Raw genomic sequence first — 22768 nt, 5'->3', positions numbered from 1 at the left:
ATGATGCCACAGTAAAATATGTAAGAATCATTCTTCTAAGTCAATAATGCTATTTTCTTTATAGTAGATAGTATAATAATACATCTGATGGCAAATAGACTTAAAAATAGATGAGTAAATATATCTTCATATTTTTTCTTTGACCTTTTGTGCTGCTCAAATGTGCTAAGTCACACAAATACTTGTTGTCTTTATATATGCAGTATAAATAATATGAAGCTTTTGAATCTATGAATTACATGTTTATATAAATGAGTAAATACTCTTATGCTTTTATTCCTTTCTTTGTTTAATGGAAATGCATGATTGTGGTAAATATCATTTTTTACATTTTAGCAAAAACTTCTGAGTTTTATTGGTCTTCTTTTTTGTTACAGAAATTTTCAATAGCTGACTCTACAAATATTTCTACTCTCAATTTGCACATCTAGCAAATTGTCTTAACAATAGAAAAATATCTTGATAAATATTTCCCACCAGCACTTCAGGCAACAAACATTGTCCTCATGCCAGCACCATTTCATTCAAACTCAGTCTGCTCTTTTCTACAGTCAGAGGAAACTTTCAGTACTTAAAAAGCCCTTAGAGAGAGATATAGCACCATAGTGATTTCTCTCTTGTAGCTGTTTTTTCCTTCTGAGCTGTTTTCTGATTGGACAATAATTTTCTTTGCTTTGTTCGTTATTCTGCATGAAATTTTCCTCTTCAAACTAGCGAGCCAATAAGTGTCTGATGTGTAAGAGGAAGATTTCTGTTCCTAAGAAGGGTAAATCTGTCAAACCAAGCAAAGAAATATACTTGGGAACAAAGGTCAGAATAATTTCAACAAATTGCATGGTACTATTGGAGCAAAGCTCCTTGTCCTTTCATAGTTTAAAAATTAGTTCACACTGGAGAGTCAGATCCTAATGTCTGGAAAGCATAGACTATATTAGCATCCTATTTCTTTAGTGAAAAATGAATCTTCTAATAAATACCTGTGTGAGAATAACAATGAAAATAAAAACGTTTATTGACATTGTTTACAAGGCCACTGTTTTAATCATTTCACGAATTTGGTAGAGCACTTGGGCACAAACCAACTCTCAGCCGCATTTGTGTTTTGCGAAGGTTATTTGACTACCACGGGCGCGTGCCTCCACCTCCCCGCGCCGTCATTCCGCTGAAGCGTCCCAGAGTGGCTGTAACCACGACTCGCAGGGGCAAAGGGGTCTTTTCCATGAAAGGGGGATCAAGATCTACTGTCAGCGGGTCTTCTTCGTCAGGCTCTAAGTGTAAGTAATCTTCCTAGTTTTATTGCCTTTTTAAAAAGGTGGGGATAATTATCATTGCATGAATGCCTGTATTCAATAAATTAATCAGATAATTTCGGAGTGTCTGCTATGTACAGAGTATTAGAGAAAAAGGAAATGGATGAGAGCTGATGTCTGTTTTCTACCACACTCTATTTCAGTAGGGGACACAGACACAATCACAACTACAAAAACCCAGGACCAATTTGAAAACTGTTTTATCAAAGCCAGTAACTGTGCTCTTGACCCACTTAGCTCGCAACATATTAAAGTCCTGAAATTGTACACGTTGCTTCTAGTGGAGAAACAATTCCATTTCAAAAGGAAGTACGTACACAATTTTTTCAAAGAAACATTGTGCAAAGTTAGTACCTTTTGAATATTTGAACATTAGGATAATTAAGACAGGCAAACAATATAGCAGAGATGTTAAAGGGGTAACTGACCATACTATTCTAAATTATTATGTTATGTGTCTGAAAGTATATTTAATGTCATAAAAAATAACATTTACATAATTTCACATTAGTTCATAAAAAGTAGAGATTCAGGTGACATTTGAGCAGAGACCTGAAGGAAGTAAGGGAGTGAGAGAGTGAGTCTGAAGCTGTCAGGGGCAGAGCGTTCTAGGCAGAGGGAATGGTCAAGGCAGAGACCTTGCGTTGGAATAGTCAAGGAGCAGCAAGGAAGCCAGTGTGGATGCAGCAGAGGAAGGGAGGGGAAATATGGCTGGAAATAAGGTCAGAGAAGCTGAGGGAAGGCGAGCTCCAGGGCAGCTTGGTAGGCCATTGTAGGGACTCTGTAGTTACTCTGCATCCCAACCCTTTAAGACAAGTAAGTCAAATACTGTTATCCCACTTTTGTCGATGAGTGAACCCAGAGAAGTTCACATGGCTAGTAAATGGTAGAGCCAAGACTGGAACCCAGATCTTTTAACTCTCATACCCATATGCTATCTACTATACAACGCTGCCTTTTACCTTAGCACCATCAGAAGTACAAAGAAAGAGTCACTGTCGAAATACTCTATTTTTACATGAGAATGTGCTTTGTCGTTATTAGTTCAGGAAGCAGGAAGGCACCGATGCTTCTGGAAACTAACTAAAGTTTGGTGTGTTCAGAATTTGAATTAGAATTTGACTCAGCTGATATAACCTAAATAGCAAATTACATAGATTTACAGTTCTCTGTGTACTTAGTTACCCACTTCATCTTTCTGTTTGGCGGATAGATAAATGTGAATTCCCTTTTTGAGCCTTAGTAACAGAAGAAAGTGAGTTTCTGCAGCAACCTCTAAACAGAGTGTTAAATGCTGTCAGATTATTGTCAAAAGCAAGGAAAATTCTCTAAGTTGGTTCTTGCTTTAGAAAACTGAACGTTGGCTTGTCTGCTAGGTTTATGGAAGACTTCTTCTACAATGGTGCTGTTAAGTTAGTTTCAAATAGAAATATCTTAAGATCTGTGGATTCTTCACCCCGTGGTCACTTTTAAAACAATAGTTCTCAGCGGAAGCATTGTTGTCATTCTGCTTAATTGCAGTGCACCCCAGGGCTGCAGAGGAGCATAGTAGCTTCCAGAGGTTATTTTGAAGTAAATATCTTAATATTCAAATGGCCAAGTTGTTTTTGGCCTTTTTATATTTGGATTTCTAATTTTCTTGGATCGTGGAGACAGAATGGGGTTATAAAAATTTTTTTGAGTGTCTTATTAAGAATTTCTCTCACTTCTGTACTGATCACATTTTCTAAGTGGACATATAAGCAGAATGTATTTTCTGCTTTTAGTGTAGATTAGAGTTTTACCTCCCAACTTTTGTTACATATTTATATATTATATATCTTTTCTTTTTCAAATATTCTGTACCTCTCCTTATGTGCCAACTCCCAGTATCTGTCATTATTATTACACATTAGGACTTAATTTAAAATTGTATGAGATTTATTATTTACACCTGTTCTCCTTTAAGTCTTAGTTTTAGGCAGATTCTAAAATAATTTCCTTAGGTAAATTAATAACATAATTTCTCAATCTATGCATGTCTGAAAAAGTCCTCACATATACATATTTTGACTTGATCTAGAATTATTTAATTATATGTCTTTTCCCCTTAATACCTTAAGAACATTATTCCAACATCTTGTCACTTCTAGTATTCCAGATAAGGACTGATGTTAGTACCATTCTTTATTCTCAGTTAGTATTCTCTTCTTTCTCTCAGAAACATAGAATTTTAACTTTTATTTTTAAGAGCTCAGAAATCTCAGCAAGATATGTCTAGAAGTGTATCTTTTTATTAATTTTGTTTGGATTTTATGAGCCTTTTGAAATGAAGATTCTAGTCTTTCTTATGTGTAATTAGTGGAAAATTTTCTCCATCCCTCACTTTTTTTCTTTTTGACACATATTTGCATATTAGGGCTCCAACTTCTGTCTTCTTTGTCTTCTCCCTTTCTTTTTCTCTTTTTCTCTTTCTGTTCTTTATTTTGAGATAGTTTCTTTCTACATTTGTTCTCCTAAAGCAATTTTTTTTAGAAATTTCACTACTAACAATTTTTTATTCAGAAGTCAAGTTTTTAGTCCTAGAAATTCTTGTTTGTCATTACCTCTGTCTAAGAGTTGCCATGGCATTTTTTTTTGTTGAGGTATAACTGACATATAACATTATATTATTTTCAGGTGTACAAGATAATGATTTGATATTTGTATATTTGTGAAATAATCACCGTGACAAGTCTAGTTAACATCTGTCACCATACATAGTTAAAATTTTTTTTCTTGTGATGAGAACTTTTAATATCTACTCTCTTAGCACCTTTCAAATATGTAATACAGTATTATTAACTAGTTGCCATGTTGTACATTATATCCCCATGACTTGTTTATTTTATAACTGGAAGTTTGTACCTTTTGATCCTCTTCATGCGTTTTGCCCACCTTTCATCCTCCACCTCTGGCTACCGCCAATCTGTTATCTGTATCTAAGAGCTTGTGTTTTTTGTTTTTAGATTCCACATTTAAGTGAGATCATACAGCATTTGCCTTTCTCTGTCTGACTTATTTCACTTAGCATAATGTCCTCAAGGTCCATCCATGTTGTCAGACATGGCAAGATTTCCTACTTTTTTATAGCTGTATAATAATGCATTGTATGGGTATATATACCACAATTTGTTCATCTGTTCGTTTGTTGATGGACGCTTAGATTGTGTCCATATCTTGGCTAGTGTACATAATACTGCAAAAAAAATGTGGGTGCATATATCTTTTTGAATTAGTATTTTCATTTTCTTCAGATAAATACCAAGAAGTGCAATTGCTGTATCATATGGTAATTCTATTTTTAATTTTTTGAGGAACCTTCATACTGTTTTCCTTAGTGGCTCCACCAACAGTACACAAGGGTTCCCTTTTTTCCACATCCTTGCCAGCACTTGTTACTTCTTGTCTCTTTGATAATAGCCATTCTAACAGGTGAAAGGTGAAATCACTTGTGGTTTTGGTTTTCATTTCCCTGTTGATTAAGGATGTTGAGGATCTTTTCATGTCCCTGTTGACCGTCTGTATGTCTTCTTTGTAAAAATGCCTATTCACATTTCTGCCCATTTTTTAATTGGATTGTTTGTTTTGTTTTGTTGTTGAGTTGTATGAGTTCTTTATATGTTTTGGATATTAACCCTTTTTAAGATTTATAATTTACAAATAATTTCTCCCATTCAGTAGGTTGCCTTTTTCATTTTGTTGATAATTTCCTTTGCTGTACAGAAGCTTTTTAGTTTGGTGTAGTCCCATTTGTTTACTTTTGCTTTTTTTGCCTTTGCTTTTGGTGTCAGATCCAAAAAATCATCACCAAGACCAATGCCAAGGAGCTTACCAACTATGTTTTCTTCTAGGAGTTTTATGGTTTCAGGTCTTGTGTTCAAGTCTTTCATCCGTTTTGAGTTGATTTTTGTGTATGGCGTAAGGCAGTGGTCCAGTTTCATTCTTTTGCATGTGGCTGTCCAGTTCTCCCAACACTGTTTATTGAAGAGACTGGCTTTTCCCCATTTATGTTCTTGACTCCTTTTCCATGGCACTTTTATTAACATTTTCTGACATGGGTTTGCATCCATAGTATCCACCTGTTCTAGTTATTTGCCTCATCTCCCTCCTACAAAAAGCTGTTTCATTAATTGCTTGCTTTCTTATAGAACTCCCTCATATCTGTGCACATCGTGCTGTTTTCTTTCTCTTGGGCAGTGAGGGACTAAGAGCCGATGGGATTTCTTACACAATTGAGTAGTAGTTATCTTGGACCTCTCTTTGACATGTGGGAAGGCCTTTATGTTTTCAGGTTAAATGGAGAAAGGCTGTCCACCCAACAGTGCATCTCCCCTCAGGCAATGCTTCTGGAGTCAATGGGACCCTCAGACTCTCCAAGGGTTATATATTGCAAGGGGCTAGGTATAGTCGTCACTCTAAGAGAATTTACTAGATCTTTCCCTCCCTTCCACACCAACCTGGGGATCATTAAGATTCTTCCCTGGCTTCTAGTAGAGACTAGTCTTTTTCCAGCACCTGTATATTTAGTACTTGCTCCAACCTCAGCATGTAAAAATGTTGTAATCCCATGCCTCGTTCTTTCAGAGGACATGGCATCTTAGGTATATGTGGATGCTCTTCCAGTTTCCATGTCAGCCATAATTTATCTTATTTTATTTTATAATTTAATTTAATATTATTTTTTGTAGGTTGAGTCACCCAACCATAGAGTGTACTCATGTTTCTATCCCTCAGAAATCTCAAAATATTGAAAAACTCTGACTTTTTTCTTACATTGGAATAAGTAAATAATGAAAGGATATTTATAGAAAAGCAAATTGCCAAAGTCACCTACTTGGAGAAAAAATACAAACTTGCATTGCAGTTTGTCACTGAATTACACATAAGATGAGAATCTATTCTTCAATCCAGTGGTGGAACCATTGGTTTAATTTGATCTTCTCTTTCTGGTTTTGTGTGACAGATGAGATGGTCTTGAGGGAAGGCTAAGTCTGAAACTGGACTTCTTAATATAAACCAGAGATGCTTTGAAATAAATTTGGTGTATTTTATTTTTCTGCAGCACTCCTTTGGAATTGTGCATCCCAGAGTACCTTTATGACTCTGGAAAGTAATAGATAGAAATAAGTAATAGGCAGAAATATTAGATAAATTATGGGATGAAAATCTTTTATAAGGGCCATCTGGTAAAATAACTATTCAAATAAGTATTTGAATAATATATAAAATTTATTCAATATTATTTAAATAATAATTATTTATTGTAGATATATTAACTCTCAATTTGTGTTAATTTTAATAAAATTATTAGTATAGAAAGACAACAGACTGATCAATACTATGTATGTTTCATATAGTTCTATACATTTAGCAGGTCAATCGCAAAAAAGTTAACTGTAGGTTAGTATTATTAGTGAAAAATAGATCTAAAGAAGATTTATAGATAATTCACTGGCAAGCATAGCAGAATCATGATTGCACATTCTCTCTAAAAGCATATTGGCAGACTGTGTTATATATACATCTATGTATATAAATATATATATATATGTATATAAATATTCATTATTTGATAGTACTTCTATAGTTAGCCTGGTGTCTGGAAATAACAGTAATTTTCAAATTCAAATCACAAATGACAAGTTTGGGTAAAGTGTAAAATGTACTGTGTTAATATTGACTTATGTGAATGAATATTTACTGAGGTATATATCTAGCTCTTTTATTAATAGCTGTTTCCCAGTATTTAATGACTTGGCAAGTTCAGAAGAGGAAATTAATATTATAGTCTGGACAATTTGTCATTTCTTATTTCAGAATTTTTAAAATGACTAAATTCCACTGCGGAGAAAACCATATAAAGAAAAAATATATTAATGTGACAGTTTGCCAAAGCTGAGTACTGATAAGTGTTTAAAGTGGATTGCTCTTTAAAAAGAAATAGACTACTACTAGGTTTTTCTCTCCTTTTCAAAGCAACTTGAACTAAAACTATAATCCATTTGTCTCGTCCCACATCCTGGAATCATAAGACAGAGAGTGTGTTGTTGCTAATAAGCACTGTACAGAAGAGAAGACGTGAATACCTGTGAGCGTTAGCTGCCATTTCTCAGTGAAAAAACCAGTACCCTCTGAAAAAAATTCTGTTAAATCAGTTTCTTTAAATCATTAATTTAGATTCTAACGTCTAACAAGAAAAATCCTAATAAGTTTGGATGCCTTTGGGGTGCTGTCAATCCACTTTTGATGACAGAATAGGTGACAGACTAGTATAAAAGCCCAGAATCAGCTAACAGAAAATTAAAGACAGTTCAATTAAATTTAAACAATAGTTGTTGAGAACTTATCCCCATCATTAGGGAAGTGTTGTGTTGGATTTTTCCCCCTAAAGCATGTGATTTAAATATGGGGATAAAGCATCAGTCAGAGAAACAATGTTAATATCCAGCCGAGAGTCATTAAACATCCCCATCCTTCCATTATCTTGGGCCAAGTATATATTCTGCTGTTAGGTTTTTAAGGAAAGAAATTAATGTTGGCCAGAGGGGGGTTAGAGAAGGCTTCATAAGGATGTTGAAGTGAGTTTAGAAGGGTAGGTGGATTTGGAAAGATAGAGCCTGAGAGGCTCTCACTTTCCAGGAGGCAGTCTATAGGTGGAAAAGAACAGAGGCTTTGCTGTCAGGTTGCCTGCGGGGGAGATCCGTGTTCCCCCACATACCACCACGGTGGCCTTGGGGAATCCTTCAACCCCTCTATGCTTCTGTTTCCTATCTGCAAAATGGAAATAATGATTCTGAGTATCCAATAGGTTGTTGTGGGAATTAAACTGCTTATGCACATGAAGAGCTTAGGTAGATATTGGCACATAGTCAATGTTCATTGGGGTTAATTATTATTATTACCATTATTATTATTACTACTGCTACTACAGGGTATAGTAGTCAATATCATGGGACAGGCACTTACAGTAACTGGAATCCAGTAGTGGCTCTGTGTATTTTGGGGCAAGATACTTTGCTTGCTGTACCTTAGTTTTCTCATCTATGACATGACAATGATAATCTTACTGCCTTCTCCACAGAGCTGTTGTAAGGACTAAATGAGCTAACACATGGAAAGCTCTTAAAACAGTATCTTCTATTATGAAAGTCTTAATAGATAATAAATGATAATAGTAATAATAATAATAGTTATTGTTATTATCTAAGGCAAAGATTTATTGCCAGGAATGTCAATTAAGAAACTGAGGATATTATGATTAAGCAAAATAAAAGAAAAAGTTGGGTAACAGAATAATGAAAAATTGTGAAGAATATTCAAAAGTTTGAATTTCATCTAGGACTGAGCGAAAAGACTCAGCAAAATGCTACCTGATCAAAAGGATAGTTTAAGAAATTTATACAGGTGTGTTCATTTGCTAGGAAAGCCATAACGAAGTGCCACAGACTTGGTGCTTAAACAACAGAAGTTTATTTTCTCATAGTTCTAGAGGCCAGAAGTTGGAGATCAAAGCATTAGCCGTGTTGGTTCCTTCAGAGGGCCGTAGGGGAAGGGTCTGTGTCAGCCCGCTCTGCTTGGCTTGTAGAGGTGTCTTGGCTTCTCCCTGTGTCTTCCTTCTCTGTGTATGTGTCCAGATTTCCTCTTCTTATAAGGACCTCGGTCATACTGGATTAGAGCCCATCCTAATGACCTCATTTGAACTTGATTACCTCTGTAAGGCCCTATCTCCAAATACAGTCAACATTCGGAGCTACTGGGGGCTAGGACTTCAACATATGGATTTGGGGCAGGGGTGGGATTAGGGGGAGACGAAATTCAGCCAGTCACATGGGGGTTATATGTGGAAATCTTGGTCTTTCCTCTAGCTCTTTTTATTTTGAGAGCCAAATTCTTGGATGTTATTTAGTTAAGTAATTAATTGCGGAGAATGAGATTCAGGCCCATTTAGCTCATCTTAGTAAACACACTGAATTTCTCAGATGCACATGGCTTCACGGTCTGAACACGGACTAGCACTTTGTATAAAGAGAATAATAAATCCCCACTAAAATCACAACCTAATATTTAGATACACAGCAGCCCAACCAAAACAATTATAATGTATTTATAATAAATAAATGCATTTGTGAGCGTCTCTGCTTCGGTTTTTTCACTAAGCTTTAATGTGGCTCATTAATGTAACCAGATTTAGAAATATAGACAGAAAAAAAGGCAAATAGCAAAACGTTCAACAAACTTCTTTTTATCAATATAGCTTATGAGTATTTGAGATGGTTCTCAATTCTACTGTAGAACTTATGTTTTTTCTCCACTAACAGTTCCACAAAGGGTCTGATCGTTCTTCTGTGGGATTATGAAAGCATGTGGGCATGAATCCTATCAATAAACCTTAATAACATTTCTTACCTCTCCTTCTTCCTCTTCTGCCCTTTTCCTAGATCAAGTCCTAATAAGCAGAGTCTTGACTACTCTGATCATCTCTTGACTAATTTTCTTGCCTCTAGGGTCTCCCCTAATTCACTAATTCCGTGCCCAACTGTGGAATTATTATAAACCAAATGTTTTGTCGATTCCTCACTCAAAATTCAAAATTACTACCATTTTCCAAATAGGAATCCAAACTCATCAATGTACTTCTCAAGATACATCTGACCTGGTCCTTCCATTCCCAATTCCACCCCCACCCACTTTCCTTCTAGCTTAATTGAGCACTTACTTAAATGTTTCCAAATTTGTGTTCATGTACTTCCACCTGAAAGCCCTTTTGTTTATCGTAAGAAATATGTTATCAACTGTATTGTCTATCTTATGTACAAATAAGCATAATTAATCATCTTACCTGTCTTTCAAGCTCAGGCAATACCACTCTCATGAAACAAGTTTGAACCTTTCTATGCTACAAGGGCATCATTGGTCCTCTAAACCCAAACCAGTTCAGTTGTTCATCTTCCTATTTTGGGACTTAAGCCCTTCTGCTTCTTAATATGGTTATTTGTGTGCACATCTAATCTCTCCATTTTAGATTACAAATCCATTCTTAAGTTACTTTTGCATTGCACAGAGTATACTCTTAAATATTTGTGGAATATGTGTCACCAATATTATTTTTGATGTTTGCACTTTACTTTTTGGTTTTTGTACATTTCATAGTTGACTATGAGCTGTAGCTTTAGAAATGCTGCAACTCAAAGAGAATTGGTCATAGAATATCTTGAGTTAGTGAAACAAGGAGACCAATTCTAGCCTGCAATCTGGGGTCTAAAAGCAAAGGTGTGGATGCACATTTTCAAGCTCTGTAATTTAAGATTTGCTACTTCCTTTACTTGGAAGACCTTTTTTGCTTGCTAAAATGCAAAGTATCCTTCCAGTTGCAGTTCAAGGACCCATTCCTTCATGAATATTTTCACGATCAGTCAACTAGTCCCATGAAAACTTATTTCTCTTGTCTTTGCCCACGTGGTTGACATAATTTCAGTTCATCAGCACATACTACATGACTACAGAATGGCTGAACTAATATTCCATAGATGAAATAGACATGAACCCCAAGGAACTAATATTCCATAGACATAATGATAGGACCCTCATTTTCAGGCTCTTACAGTCTGGTGGGGGAGATCAAAATGAAGGGAATAACTTCAATATCAAGCGATAGGTGCATTCTTCCATTATTTTACACATTTTATTTCCTATTTGTTATACTAAGTTGTTTACGTATTTATTTATTCCACTAATTATAAACTCCATGAGACCAAGGTGGCAGTCCATCATGATGATAAGTTCGTGGCTTGGGGGGGAAAAAAAGAATCAAACAAACAAACATAAACCATGGCTTTTGAGTCAGGCAACCCACTCGAACTTGAATTTGTTGCCTCTTTGCTAGGCCAGCTTAAACACATTACTTAACTTCTCTAGCATTCACAGTTCTAATGCATAGAACAATTTTACTATTACATGCTTCGTGTGTTCATCGTAAGGATTAAATGAGATGGTATATGTGCAGCTGCTATGAAATGCTGGATGTATGGATGCATACAATAGGCATTTAATGTATAGTTATCGACTAAAATAATGTACTCACTCTCCATTTCATTTTCTCTTTCTAAAAATATATAGAAAGAATTGGTATAGATGTATATAGGCATAGATATTATGATTACACACATATGTGTAACTCCTTTTTCTAGGAAATTCTATCCACAGGGGTGGTAAATGCCAAACTACGTTTACATATATAAGGGGAGAATTACACCAATTTGTTCAGTTCATTTTATCAAAATCTTTGAAAGTCTGACTTGTGAAAACTATTTACAAGACTGGCAAATTAGCTTCTGCATATTAAACTACCTTAATATATCTGAATAAGAGGAAAGGAACAGACAGAAGCAGAAGCAGACAAATTGAAGGGATAATGATAAAGACTTCTTAAAATCCACTGTAAGAAAAACAGTGGGCCTCATTTTGTCCAGACGTGACTAATTCAGAAATCTGTGGTTCCTTAATTCATAGCAAAGGAAAGAACTAAACCTGATAATCATATTTTTCGTATCAAATGAAGCTGCATGGCACGACGAAGAGTGTACAGCATATAGTGAGAAGACAGGTTTGAACCTCAACTCTGCGTGTTCAGATTATTACATTATTCAAAGTCATGATGTGATGTTGAGAATGTCAGGTAAATATTCAGATTTTCAAGTTCCTTATTGATGAAATAATGTTTGTACAAGTTGGATTGATAAATTAAGTTCTACGCAAATTATCTAATTTTTTTCAATACATAATTTATCAAAGGCTGGGGGAAATAAATAAAAAGAGAAATATAAATTAATGTGAATTATTGTTAAAGTCCATATGGTTACAAACATTTTAAAATTTTCTAAATAGTTTATAGGAAGCATGATGTTGGTGAAGGATGGTATGTAATTATTTAGACCAGGGTTTCTACCGGTTAGCACTGTTGACATTTTGCTCAGATAATTCTTTGGTGTGGTGTGGGGGGCTATGCTTTAGGTTGTAGGATGTTTAGCAGACCAGATGCCAGTAACACCACCCTCTCTGAGTCTTGACAATCAAAAATGTCTCCAGACATTGCAAAATGTCCTTGCAGGGCAATATTACCCTCTGTTAAGGACCACTGTTCTAGACAGTTCACTGAAGATTCTTTATTTGTCCCTGAATAGACTTGCCCCACAGGTGACTAAAATAAATTGAAATGTTTTTCACCACATAAATCACAAATGCACACATTTTTTGATATAGGCAGATGGTATCATCCCATGTGCTTCATTTCCTTTTTGGATTATATCTCATGTTACAGCAAAAGGCACAAACATCATTTTGTTGACTGTATCAGAATGTAATAACATTTATCATCAAATCAATGAACTCTTAAGAGAGAGAGAAGATCTGAAATGGTTTAATATGGCTTCTTTTTTTCGAACTAAATACTACTATGATAGTTTAGGAAAATATTTAAGATTATCTGTACAATGTAACCTGACTCCTAGTTTCTCTAGTGTCGCTCTTGCCTAAAAGCAAGCTAAAGTAATTTATCCTAGGAACTTTGTTATTTTTTTTTCATTTATCATTTTGCTGATCTTGAAGAATAATTCTAAATTCAAGCCCTATAACTGCCCACAGAAAAACAAAGTATTATACTCAACTGGAAAACCAGAGATTTTTATTGTGACAATATGTTTTCTTTTGTCTATAATTTATTGTAAAGCTTTTTGTTGTAGAATTTATCTAGAGGAAAAGAGTGGGAGACGTTTTTCCTTTGAAGGTAGTGTTACGGATGTCTTCTAAACTACCGTTATGTTTGTATACTCATCTACTAGGGCAGACTCATCACAAAACTTCTGAGCTTCCCCCTACAACCTGAGCCTCTAGAAGTCTTTCCTATCCTAGCAAATGGCAATTCCATTTTCTCGGTTACTCAGGCCAAAAATCTTGGAGTTCTCTTTGACTCCTCTATTTCACTTACACTTTATTTCCAATCATCCACAAATGCTTTCCCCTCAATCTTTAAAACATAGGCAGAATCTGTCTCCTTCTCACCACCCAACTGCTAATACTTTGGTCCAATCCATTCTACCATCATTCCCACCTTGAATTATTTCCACAGTCTCCTTAGCAATCTCACTGATTGTGCCTTTGCCCCCCTACAGTTTTTCACAACACAGAGTCAGAAGAATTCTCTTCAGATGTAGCAGCCGGCCCCTATATCACTCACAGTAAAAGCCTCAGTACTTACTTTGGCCAACAAGACTCTATACAATCTCCGCCATAATCCTTTTCCCCCTTCTCCACTCTCCACCTTGCCATCTAACTTCTTGTTCTCTTCTCTCATATGCTCCTTCCACTCCAGCCACAGTGGCCTCTTTGCTGTCACTAAAACACATCAAGTACAGTCCTGTCTCAGACCTTTGCATTTACCATTCCTGTGCCACACACCTTCGCCCATCCCACCACCCCTAGATAGACCCATGACTTACTTCCTCCCACTGAGACTTTTGCTCAAATGTCACTTTATCAGTAGAGCTTGCCTTCTCCACCCTATATAAATTGACAAGTCTCACTCCATAACCAGAACTTCCCTAACTTTTTGTCTGTATTACACAGACAGACATACACACGCATACACAAGTACACACACATATATAAAATATATTTGTTTATTGTATTACTCCACGCCTAGATGGCAGTTCCATGATTTCAGACATTTTTGCCTCTCTTATTTACTAACGTATCCCCAGCTTCTGGGGAGGAGCCTGGGCAATGATGGGTCTCCATAAATATTGTTGGGCAAATATGTTAGATGCTTGAGTTAAAAAATGAGAGCAGTTCCTGCTTTTGTCAGGGAGAGAGACATTTAAAGAAATGATCATTCAAAGTCTCATCTGAAAGAAGTATGGGTGGAAGGAGGATGAGTTTGTTAAAGAAGAGGATCGAGGGTTGAGGATGACTTTCCTGTGTAGGCAGCATTTGAGCTGGATATTTAAGAATTAGATGGCATTTACCAAGTGCAGGAAATGAGCATGCGTGGCAGACCATAAAAACAACGGGAACAAAGGTATGGATGTCTCAAAAGAAAAGACACTTTCAAGAGATGATGAAAATTGTGACTAGAGCCCAAGATAATTAGAAACACAAGCAGAAGAGTAAGCAAGGGAAGGTAATTTGGAGTGTCCTGGGAAGTAAGGCAGTTTTCTCAAATTCTAACATTCATAATTTTTAAATTGCAAAATGCATAATCTTCAGTAATTAGATATAATTTTCCCAAATCCCCAGCTTGTCTACATTAGGGAACTTTTACATAACAATTATATAACAGTGAGCTGGCTAAAAGTATTCAGTATTATTCTTAGTAAAAAAAAAAATACTCCTGACTCTTACTACCTAATACTCTACATCAAAATAAAGGCATTATATTCCATGCGATGTGTCTGCAAAGATGAGGATTATGGATTTGGAGAATTGAAGTGGAATTGGGAAAAAATGCAAAAGGGTGGTTGCCAAAGGCAGGTGTTCTTTTCTTATTCTTTCATCATTGTGCTTCTGATAAAAAGCGTATTTCCATGCTGATTTTCTCTTTGCACCTCCTGTTTGCTTATCTATTTCCCCTTTGGACAGTCAGCTCCAATTTAGTGCCTGGCACATACACAAAGCTTTCAGTAAGATTCGTTGGTCTGGTTTAAATTGGCCTGCAGTGACAATACCTACATATCCACACACCACAAATTTTACGGTATTTGCTAATTTCTTACTGTGCTCAAGACATTGAGCTAAGTTTTATTAAGAATGCAAGAAGAGAGAGAGAGAAAGAAAAGGGGAAAGGAAGGAAGGAGGGAGAGAGGAAAGGAGAAAGAGGAAGAGGGAGGGAGTAAGGAAAGGAAGAAGAGAGGGAGGGAGGGATGAAGGGGAAAAGGAAGGAAGGAAGGGAAGAAGGGAGGAAGGAAATAAAGAAAAGAAGGAATTGGATGCCCTCTCTCTATTCAAGAGAGTTTGGTTGTAGAGTCTTTGAAGGGGTAAACCCATGAATGTATCTTGCTTCAGACTACTGTCTAAAATTCCTTCTTTTTAAAATGTTGCGTCATCAGAGGTCAGAATAATTTCTTAATCAGGAATCTGAACAATTTTTCATGGATCTGGTTTATGATCAGAAGAGAGAAAGTTTTCATTAGATACTAATCTGATTTAAGATCTCTTTGTAAACCTGTTAGTATTTTTAATTGAGGAGGACAGACTTCCAAGCCCAGGAACTCATGGTAAACATCATGAGCTCCATCAGTCGATAAGAGGAGAAGGAACTTATTAAAACACAGAAAACATTCAAAAGCTTGACTTCTGAAATTTTTCAACGCCTGCTCCGGTCTTCACTCTCAAGAAGCTTATAATTTAAGATGAAAAATATAATTATAATTGTATATCATATATAAATAATAATAGAAATAATAGCATCTCTGCTTCTGCTGTTTATTGGTCCTGATGATGTTCTGGGCATGGTGCTAAGCGCTTTATGTGTGTGATCTCATTAAATTCTTATAACAAGCCTCTAAGGTAGAGGATGGAAGCTATAGAGATGTCAAACCTGAATCTTAATGATTGCAAGTGACTCCCCACGGGACACAGATGTGAACCAGCATCCGCCTGGTTCCATGCACTATTTGATTGAGCACTAAGCTTTTCTGTTCAAGTGAAGAGTGTGCTTTGAGAGGAAATGGAATATACAGCGGGAATGTTTGGAAACTTGGGAGCAGAACCTGAAGACCAGTTTAAAGAGTTTGGTTTTTTGCATGTGTCTTTGTTTGTCTTCTGGCCTTTTTCCTATAGAAATGGGGACTTTCTGGGAGTTTTCAGTAGGAAAGGCTTATGACATAAATATTACCTGGAGGTCACTGTGCAATAGGTTGGGCTGGCTGAAGGCAGAAGCCCGATTAAGAGAGCAATGAAAACAGACAGGAAAAAAAAAAGATGGGAAGATAAAAAACAAGAAAATGGACTAGGATGCTTTGTATCTAAGACTCTCCTTAATTCTGAACTCACTTCTGTTTTGGAAAACTTTCAGAAATCAAAGATGCAAAGATTTTTAAAATTCTAAGCTTAGAAACCTATAGTTGGAAAGTATACATCTATTTTAATGAAGTAAGTAAAAATAGACAGAGGATTAATGTAATCCATGGTGCAGTAAAGAAATTGTTTACAGGAGCGAAGTGTAGATGAAAAGTAGAGAAGAGTTAGAGAGAAGCACTTCAGACACGGAGGTGGCGCATCTCAGGAATTCCATCTGAAAACCGGGCAGCGCAGCACAGAAGCATCCCCAATCAGTAGAGAGTGAGTCCTACTGAGGAAAGGGAGAAACAGGACCACAGCCAACCAGGCAGGCAAGTGGCAGGCCTCCTCCCAAGGACAGCACTGAAGTACAGTGAGGAAGCAGCTTCCACAATTGCTCAAGAAGCAGCCAAGACAATTTCTAACCCCTGCTTTGCAGAACCTTGATGAGCATGTGCCGCTAGCCGTTCCAAGATTGGAGCCAGGCAATTTGCCCAGGGCTGGAGAGATTCGGCATTTCCTGGAAGAGGCCAGGAAAGAGCAGACAGAACCTGTCTGGATTACATCCTTGTTGTCCCTAAGCTTGAATAGCATCAACGAATTAGACCCAAATTTTATAATGATCTTGCTTTGATCTTTAAAGCTGTTCCTACAGTGCTAGACGTGAGTCTAAACTTAAAGGAAATCTTGGCTCCCTCAATTCTTATAAGTTCCTACTTGGTGAGTCCGGAGTTTTAGTTGGTTTGTGATGTATTTCTATAAAATGGGGCACTGGTGGTTTGTTTATGTTTTATTAAGGAGATACATAAATTAAAATTAGTCGACTGCATTCCTGGGATGAGAAGTGGCTCCATTTACTAAGAGATATATTCCATTAGTTTCCAGCCACAGTCCCATTTCCCCTGCACTGAAATCTAATGTTATACAATAAAATGTTTTCCATTAAATTTGATAGGTTTAAGTAAAACTACATGACATGCTTCCATCAAAGGGAATGAAAATCATTCTTCAAAGCAGAATCAATTTGCAATTGTGACAGATGACAATTTTTCAAATTTAGCTGCAATTTAACAATGCCGCTTAGATGTCTTTGAAATAATTGACATAAGGAGCAATTCTCTATTTTAAACTGTGTTCTTCTTTCAGTTTGGTTCTTCATAATAGGAACACTCCACAGGGTCCCTGATTCTTGCAGTTTTTATTTTGCAAACTACTTTGCATCGTAAATAAAAATCTGCCTTTCATAAAAATTTCTGATTGCATAAGGAAAATGATTCCTCATTTTTATATTGGAAAAAAATCTGTTCTTCCTTTGAGCAATTAATGTACATTGATGCATAATTTAGCGTATGTATTTTTTTTTTTTTTTGCTAAGGAAGATTCGCCATGAGCTAACATTCATTGCTAATCCTCCTCTTTTTTTGCTTGAGGAGAATTAACCCTGAGCTAACATCTGTGCCAATCTTCCTCTATTTTTTTGTATGTTGGACGCCTCCACAACTTGGCTGGTGAGTGGAGTAGGTCCAAGCCTGGGATCCGAACCCACAAACCCAGGCCACCGAAGCAGAGCACATAGGACTTTAACCACTTGGCCACTGGCCTGGGCCCTGTATCATATATTTTAGTTGACAAATAGCTCTATTTCAAACAAACATAGATTGCATTTAGTTTTTATTACTTATAAAAAATTTCCTGAAGACTCAAGAATCAAACTAAATTCTTAATTTCTTCAGAAATTTCTGGGGAATATACAAGCTGAAATCATTATAAACTTGAAAGGAAAAGTGACAGAGAAGAGTAAAATGCTGAAATTGCGATGTATGCCCCAGATCCTGAAGCGCAGCTCTCTACTGAGGAGTGGAGACCCCAAATCTCACCTAGTGAAAACTCCTGGGCAGGTGTTGCTGTTCTATAGTTTTAAAATCTTTGATCTGATTATTGTGGGTTCATAGCAAAGTATTCAATGGCTCTCAGAAAACTGAGAAAATAAGAACAGGGTAGTGAGTTTTTAATAAATATAAACATATTTCATTTCAAGGATTGTCCTTTAAATAGGAGATTTTCCTTTTCTTTTTTTTTTTTTTTTTTTTTTTTTTATTAATGTTATGATAGATTACAACCTTGTGAGATTTCAGTTGTACATTTTTGTTAGTCACGTTGTGGGTACACCACTTCCCCCTCCGTACCCTCCCCCCACCCACCCTGTTCCCTGGTAACCACCAATCAGATCTCCTTCTCAATATACTAATTTCCACCTATGAGTGGAGTCATATAGAGTTCGTCTTTCTCTGACTGACTTATTTCGCTTAACATAATACCCTCGAGGTCCATCCACATTGTTGTGAATGGGCCAATTTCGTCTTTTTTTATGGCTGAGTAGTATTCCATTGTGTATATATACCACATCTTCTTTATCCAATCATTAGTTTCTGGGCATGTAGGCTGGTTCCACGTCTTGGCTATTGTAAATAATGCTGCAATGAACATAGGGGTGCAACGGACTCTTGAGATATCTGATATCAGGTTCTTAGGATAGATACCCAGTAATGGGATGGCTGGGTCATAGGGTATTTCTATTTTTAACTTTTTGAGAAATCTCCATACTGTTTTCCATAGTGGCTGTACCAGTTTGCATTCCCACCAACAGTGTATGAGGGTTCCTCTTTCTCCACAACCCCTCCAACATTTGTCGTTCTTGGTTTTGGATGTTTTTGCCAATCTAACGGGGGTAAGGTGATATCTTAGTGTAGTTTTGATTTGCATTTCCCTGATGATTAGCGATGATGAACATCTTTTCATGTGTCTATTGGCCATATTCATATCTTCTTTTGAGAAATGTCTGTTCATGTCCTCTGCCCATTTTTTGATCGGGTTGTTTGTTTTTTTGTTGTTAAGCAGTGTGAGTTCTTTGTATATTATGGAGATTAACCCTTTGTCGGATAAGTGGCTTGTAAATATTTTTTCCCAATTAGTGAGCTGTTTTTTTGTTTCAATCCTGTTTTCCCTTGCCTTGAAGAAGCTCTTTAGTCTGATGAAGTCCCATTTGTTTATTCTTTCTATTGTTTCCCTCAACTGAGGAGTTACAGTGTCCGAAAAGATTCTTTTGAAACTGATGTCAAAGAGTGTACTGCCTATATTCTCTTCCAAAAGACTTATTGTCTCAGGCCTAATCTTTAGGTCTTTGATCCATTTTGAGTTTATTTTGGTGTGTGGAGAAAAAGAATGGTCAATTTTCAATCTTTTGCATGTGGCTGTCCAGTTTTCCCAGCACCATTTGTTGAAGAGACTTTCTTTTCTCCATTGTAGGCCCTCTGCTCCTTTGTCGAAGATTAGCTGTCCATAGATGTGTGGTTTTATCTCTGGGCTTTCAATTCTGTTCCATTGATCTGTGGACCTGTTTTTGTACCAGTACCATGCTGTTTTGATCACTGTAGCTTTGTAGTATGTTTTGAAATCGGGGATTGTGATTCCGCCGGCTGTGTTTTTCTTGCTCAGGATTGCTTTAGCAATTCGCGGTCTTTTGTTGCCCCATATGAATTTTAGGATTGTTTGTTCAATTTCTGTGAAGAATGTTCTTGGGATTCTGATTGGGATAGCATTGAATCTGTATATTGCTTTAGGTAGTATGGACATTTTAACTATGTTTATTCTTCCGATCCATGTGCAAGGGATGTCTTTCCATCTCTTTATGTCATCGCCTATTTCTTTCAAGAGAGTCTTGTAGTTTTCATTGTATAGATCCTTCACTTCCTTGGTTAAGTTTATCCCAAGGTATTTTATTCTTTTCGTTGCTATTGTGAATGGGATAGAGTTCTTGAGTTCTTTTTCTGTTAGTTTATTGTTAGTGTATAGAAATGCTACTGATTTATGCACGTTAATTTTATACCCTGCTACTTTGCTGTAGTTTTTGATTATTTCTAATAGTTTTTCTGTGGATTCTTTGGGGTTTTCTATGTATAAGATCATGTCGTCTGCAAACAACGAGAGTTTTACTTCTTCGTTACCTATTTGGATTCCTTTTATTTCTTTTTCCTGCCGAATTGCTCTGGCCAGCACCTCCAGAACTATGTTGAATAGGAGTGGTGAAAGTGGGCACCCTTGTCTTGTTCCTGTCCTCAGAGGGATGGCTTTCAGCTTTTGTCCATTGAGTATGATGTTGGCTGTGGGTCTATCATATATGGCCTTTATTATGTTGAGGTACTTTCCTTCTATACCCATTTTACTGAGGGTTTTTATCATAAATGGGTGTTGGATCTTGTCGAATGCTTTCTCTGCATCTATTGAGATGATCATGTGGTTTTTGGTTTTCATTTTGTTAATGTAGTGTATCACGTTGATTGACTTGCGGATGTTGAACCATCCCTGTGTCCCTGGTATAAATCCCACTTGATCATGGTGTATAATCTTTTTGATGTATTGCTGTAATCGGTTTGCCAAAATTTTGTTGAGGATTTTTGCATCTATGTTCATCAGTGATATCGGCCTGTAGTTCTCCTTCTTTGTGTTGTCCTTGTCAGGTTTGGGAATCAGAGTGATGTTGGCTTCATAGAATGTGTTAGGGAGTTCTCCATCTTTCTCAATTTTCTGGAACAGTTTGAGGAGAATAGGTATTAAGTCTTCTTTGAATGTTTGGTAGAATTCTCCAGAGAAGCCGTCTGGTCCTGGACTCTTGTTTTTGGGGAGGTTTTTGATTACCGTTTCTATTTCCTTACTTGTGATTGGTCTATTCAGATTCTCCATTTCTTCCTGATTCAGTTTGGGGAGATTGTAGGAGTCTAGGAATTTGTCCATTTCTTCCAGGTTGTTCAATTTGTTGGCATATAGTTTTTCATAGTATTCTCTTATGATCTCTTGTATTTCATTGGTATCTGTTGTGATTTCTCCTCTGTCATTCCTGATTTTATTAATTTGCGATTTCTCTCTTCTTTTCTTGGTGAGTCTGGCTAGGGGTTTGTCAATTTTGTTAATTCTTTCGAAGAACCAACTCTTTGTTTCATTGATCCTTTCTATTGTCTTTTTTGTTTCAATATCGTTTATTTCTGCTCTTATTTTTATTATTTCCCTCCTTCTACTGACTCTGGGCCTTGTTTGTTCTTCTTTTTCTAGTTCTGTTAGGTGTCGTTTGAGGTTGCTTACGTGAGCTTTTTCTTGTTTAGTGAGGTGAGCCTGTATTGCGATGAATTTCCCTCTTAGGACTGCTTTTGCTGCATCCCAAATGATTTGGTATGTCGTGTTCTCATTTTCATTTGTCTCCAGATAATATTTGATTTCTTCTTTAATTTCTCCAATGATCCATTGTTTGTTGAGAAGCGTGTTGTTTAGTCTCCACATTTTTGCACCTTTCTCTGCTTTTTTCTTGTAGTTGATTTCTAGTTTAATAGCGTTATGATCAGAAAAGATGCTTGATATTATTTCAACTCTCTTGTATTTATTGATGTTTGCTTTGGTTCCCAAAATATGGTCAATCCTTGAGAATGTTCCATGTGCACTTGAGAAGAATGTGTAACCTGCTGTTTTTGGATGAAGTGTTCTATATATATCTATTAAGTCCATCTGGTCTAATTTTTCATTTAATTCTATTATTTCCTTGTTGATTTTCTGTCTGGATGTTCTGTCCATTGGTGTTAATGGTGTGTTGAGGTCCCCTACTATTATTGTATTGTTGTTGATGTCTTCTTTTAGTTCTATTAAGAGTTGCTTTACAAATTTTGGTGCTCCTGTGTTGGGTGCGTATATATTTATAAGTGTTATGTCTTCTTGGTGGAGAGTCCCTTTTATCATTATATACTGTCCCTCTTTGTCTTTCTTTATCTGTTTTGCTTTGAAATCTACCTTGTCTGATATTAGTATAGCGACACCTGCTTTCTTTTGTTCATTATTAGCTTGGAGTATTGTTCTCCATCCCTTCACTCTGAGTCTGTGTTTGTCTTTGGGGCTGAGGTGTGTTTCCTGGAGGCAGCATATTGTTGGATCTTGTTCTTTGATCCATCCTGCCACTCTGTGTCTTTTGATTGGGGAGTTCAATCCGTTTACATTTAGAGTGATTATTGAGACGTGGTGGCCTACCACTACCATTTTGTGTCTTGTTTTCCGGTTTTCTTCAGTTTCCTTTGTTTCTCGTCCCATGGTTTAATCTGTTCTGATGTAGAGCTGCTACTCTCTGTTGTTGTCCTTCTACTTATCTCCTCTGCTCTTGGTTTTGTAGTCCCTTTCCTTTTTTGGATTTTTCAGGAATGAGGGTTTTCCTGAGGATTTCCTGAAGAGGAGGTTTTGTGGCAATGAACTCCCTTAATTTTTGTTTATCTGGGAAAGTTTTTATTTCTCCATCGTATTTGAAGGATATTTTCGCTGGGTAGAGAATTCTCGGCTGTAGGTTTTTGTCCTTC

The 22768-nt window shown here is 36.5% G+C and overlaps 1 protein-coding gene across 36 annotated transcripts in view; it reads left to right on the top strand.

Moving 5' to 3' along the window:
* Positions 1 to 22768, top strand: part of RALYL (RALY RNA binding protein like) — a 674426-nt gene that overhangs the window by 595249 nt on the left and 56409 nt on the right. For all 36 annotated transcript variants that reach the window (XM_070222092.1, XM_070222081.1, XM_070222086.1 and 33 more), the window contains one exon: positions 1111 to 1274. In XM_070222092.1, coding sequence (XP_070078193.1) covers positions 1111 to 1274 — 164 coding nt within the window. The remainder of the gene's footprint in view (positions 1 to 1110; positions 1275 to 22768) is intronic.

The sequence above is a fragment of the Equus caballus genome, chromosome 9 (assembly GCF_041296265.1).
Source record: "Equus caballus isolate H_3958 breed thoroughbred chromosome 9, TB-T2T, whole genome shotgun sequence".
NCBI lineage: Eukaryota > Metazoa > Chordata > Mammalia > Perissodactyla > Equidae > Equus > Equus caballus.
Note: the sequence above shows the minus strand (reverse complement) of the source record. Positions and strands in the feature narration are given on the sequence as shown.